Source organism: Chrysochloris asiatica, unplaced genomic scaffold, assembly GCF_000296735.1.
Source record: "Chrysochloris asiatica unplaced genomic scaffold, ChrAsi1.0 scaffold00117, whole genome shotgun sequence".
Taxonomy (NCBI): Eukaryota; Metazoa; Chordata; class Mammalia; order Afrosoricida; family Chrysochloridae; genus Chrysochloris; species Chrysochloris asiatica.
In genome coordinates, this window is record NW_006408635.1 from 8293982 (window position 1) to 8297281 (window position 3300).

The 3300-nt window shown below is 49.0% G+C and overlaps 1 protein-coding gene across 1 annotated transcript in view; it reads right to left on the reverse strand.

The window, feature by feature from the left end:
• The window catches only part of RSPH3 (radial spoke 3 homolog (Chlamydomonas)), a 29401-nt gene extending 26316 nt beyond the window's left edge, over positions 1-3085 (reverse strand). Inside the window, 3 exon segments of the mRNA XM_006878300.1 lie at positions 2455-2574; positions 2576-2750; positions 2848-3085. Coding sequence (XP_006878362.1) covers positions 2455-2574; positions 2576-2750; positions 2848-3085 — 533 coding nt within the window.
• Between the last annotated feature and the right edge of the window lie 215 nt (positions 3086-3300).

Below are 3300 nucleotides of genomic sequence, written 5' to 3' on the forward strand. Positions count from 1 at the left end.
TACTTTGGACATATTGTCAGGAGGGACCAGTCACTGGAGAAGGATATCATGTTTGGTAGGATGGAGGGTCAGAGAAAAAGAGGAAGATCCCCAGTGAGATGGATTGGCCAAGTGGTGGCATCAATGGGCTCAAGTGTGGCAACAATTGTGAGGTTGGCCCACGATTTGGCAGTGTTTTATTCTGTTGTGCTATGAGTCGGTACTGACTCGATGGCACCTAACAACAACAACAACAACAACAACAACAACAACAACATATAAATGGAGAACAGATTGAGTTGTCAAAAACTTATTTTGCTTAGATCTACTATCAACACTCATGGAAGCAGCAGTCAGGAAATGAAACAACTTGTTGCGTTTAGGCAAATCTGCTGCAAAAGACCTCTTTAAAGTGTTCAAGAGTAAAGATGTCAGTTTGAGGAGTAAGGTTCACCTGACCCAACCAAGATATTTTCAATAGTCTAATATGCACTTGGAGTCCTGGTGTGGTGCTGTGGTGCTGAACTGCAAGGTCAGTTTGAGCTGTAGGGTTGGCGGTTCAAGCCTCACCAGACTCTCCTTGGAAACCCTATACAGGGTTGTTATGAGTCAGAGCCGACTCGAAGGCACTTAGCAACAACAACAACAACAACATATGGATGTGAAAGTTGGCAGTGAATAAGGAAGACCGCAGAAAAATGGATGCCTTTGACCTATGGTGTTTGAGAAGAATATTAAAAGTACCATGGACTGCCAGACGAAGAAAACAAATTTATGTTGGAAGAAGTATAACCAGAATGCTCCTTAGACGCTAAGATGGCTAGACTTTGTTTCTCATATTTTGAACATGTTATCAGGATGATCCACTTCCTGGAGAAAGACATCATGCATGGTAAAGTGGCGGGTCAGCAAAAAAGATGAAGCCCCCAATGAGAAGGAATGGCAGTGTGGCAGCAGCTGTGGGTTCAAGCATAACACCTGTGAGATTGAGGACTCAACAACACCTATCAACAACAACAACTCTATACTGAACAGATAGCCTTATGTTTCTCACCAGTGCCTGGAGTGGTTGGTGGATTCCAACTACTGACCTTGAGATTAGCAGCCCAATGCTGAAACACTAAGCCAAAGGGGCTCCCTTCATTGCTCTTGGTGGTTGTGTGCCGTGGAGTCGGTTCCCACCCATAGCGACCCTGCACAGGGTTTCTGAGGCTGTAAATCTTTTTGGGAGCAGAACGCCTCATCTTTCTCCTGCAGAGTGGCTGGTAGTTTCAAACTGCTGACCTTGCGGTTCGCAGTGTGATTCATAATCACTACGCTACCAGAGCTCCTTTGCTCTTAGTGGAAAATATTTGAAATTCCCTCTCTGACTAGTTTGTACCCTACACAGGTTCTGGATTTCACAGCTTTTATTGTAATTAAAAGGAGCTCTGGTAGTGTAGTAGGTTATGAATCGGGTTGCTAACCTCAATTGGCAGTTTGAAACTACCAGCTGCTCCATGGGAGAAAGACGAGGCTTTCTGCGCCCTTAAAGATATACAGCCTCGGAAACCCTGTACAGAGTTGCTATGAGTCGGAACCGACTCCATGGCACATCACCACCACCACCACCGTTAATTAAAGAGCCCTGGTGTGTGCTGTAGAATAAGCAATTAAGTGCAAGGTCGGTATGAATCACAAGGTCAGCGGTTCAAACCCTCCAGCCACTCCTTGGAAACCATACATAGGGTCGATATGAGTGAATTCAAAGGCACTTAACAACATTGTAATTAAACACACGAATGTGTTTTTGAAAGGAATGCAGTGTTAACTGAATCCTTTTGTAATATAATCCTTTCTCATATTTAAATGTTTATTTTTGTTTTTTAAAAACACCCCAGAAGGTGGTTGGCAAATAGCTGGCCATCAATAAACGTTGTTGTTAATTCTGACTCGTAGAGACCCTGTACAGGGTTTCCAAGGAGCAGCTGGTGGGTTTGAACCGCAGGTCTTTTGGTCTGCAGTCCAGGTCCCACAGCGCCACACCAGGAGTCCTGAATTACAATAAAATCTGTGAAATCCGGAACCTGTGAAGAGTGGAAACTTTGTCAGCGAAGGGAAATTCAAATATTTCTATTAAGAGCAATTTAGAGTCATCATGGCTAGTGATTCTCATTTTTGTTAAGTGCTGTTGAGTCGGTTCCGACTCATAGAGATATGTCTAGGGTTTGTGAGGAGGAGCAGTTGTTGGGTGTGAACCACCGACCTTGTTCAAACTGAACTTGTTGGTTTACATTTGTTGCACCAAATTGTGAAATGAGCCCATTTCGTGTGCATGTTGGGCACAATATCACTAAAAGCGGCCCTGCCCTCTCTTTCATGTTCCATCCTATCCCCCCACAGCACTGGTGAGATTTTGAGGGAAGACGCTTTATTTCGGAAAGCGCGGATCAGGCGGGCCTCGTGGGCGGGTTCGGGGAGCCCGAGAGCACTCACGGCTGCAACAGGTTGTCCCGGTACCGGCGGCGCTGGCAGGGCAGGGCCCGGGGCCGACTGGTGTAGGTGTAGGTGCCCATAGCAGGGCTGCAGCGCTAGCTCAGCTAGCGGGTCGCCTTCCTTTCGGTGGAGCTTGGCCTCGACGCAGGTGGGCGCTAAGGTGTATTGAGAGCTGGAAGGGCAAAAGTATTGCCAGGTACGGGGATTCCACGAGGCAAACAAGGGTGGGAAGAAAAGGCACAGGCGGAACGAGACGTTGAGCAGGTTAAGAGGTAAGTACTTTGCTCGCTTCGCTCCTAGTAGTACACAGTCGGCGCTAGGCGTTCACAACGGTTGCTGAGCAACGCGGAACTCGGTTTAGGGGTGGGACTTCCTGTCGCAGGAGCGAGGCACGTCCGGCTCTCGGCTCCGCCCCGCTGCGACTGCGTGGAAGGAGGCGTTGCGCAACATGGGGCTCTACGAGTTGGTTGGCGGGTTTGGCTGGGTTCCGCTCGACGCCAGGCTTGGCATGGCTGGTGTCGGTGTCATTTTCCCAGGGAATGAAAATGTGCTCCCGCTGACTGCGGCGGCTTCGGCTGCTTCTCCCGCCACTGCTACCGCCCCGCTGTGTCCCAGTTGCCCTTGTGGTCATGCACGGAAGACGCCTGCTATTACGTGCCGTGCCGTGTGGGGCTGGGCTTCCTGGAGCTCCGGGCGCCTCCACCCTCTGTGCAGGGTTGGCGGCTTCTGCCCTTCCACCTCCGTACTTTCCCACCTTCATTCTCTGCATACCTTTGGCACATAGATAGATCCACAGGACTGCCCCACAGCCATGTTTATGGGGTGGAGTGAATCTGTTTGATGGAT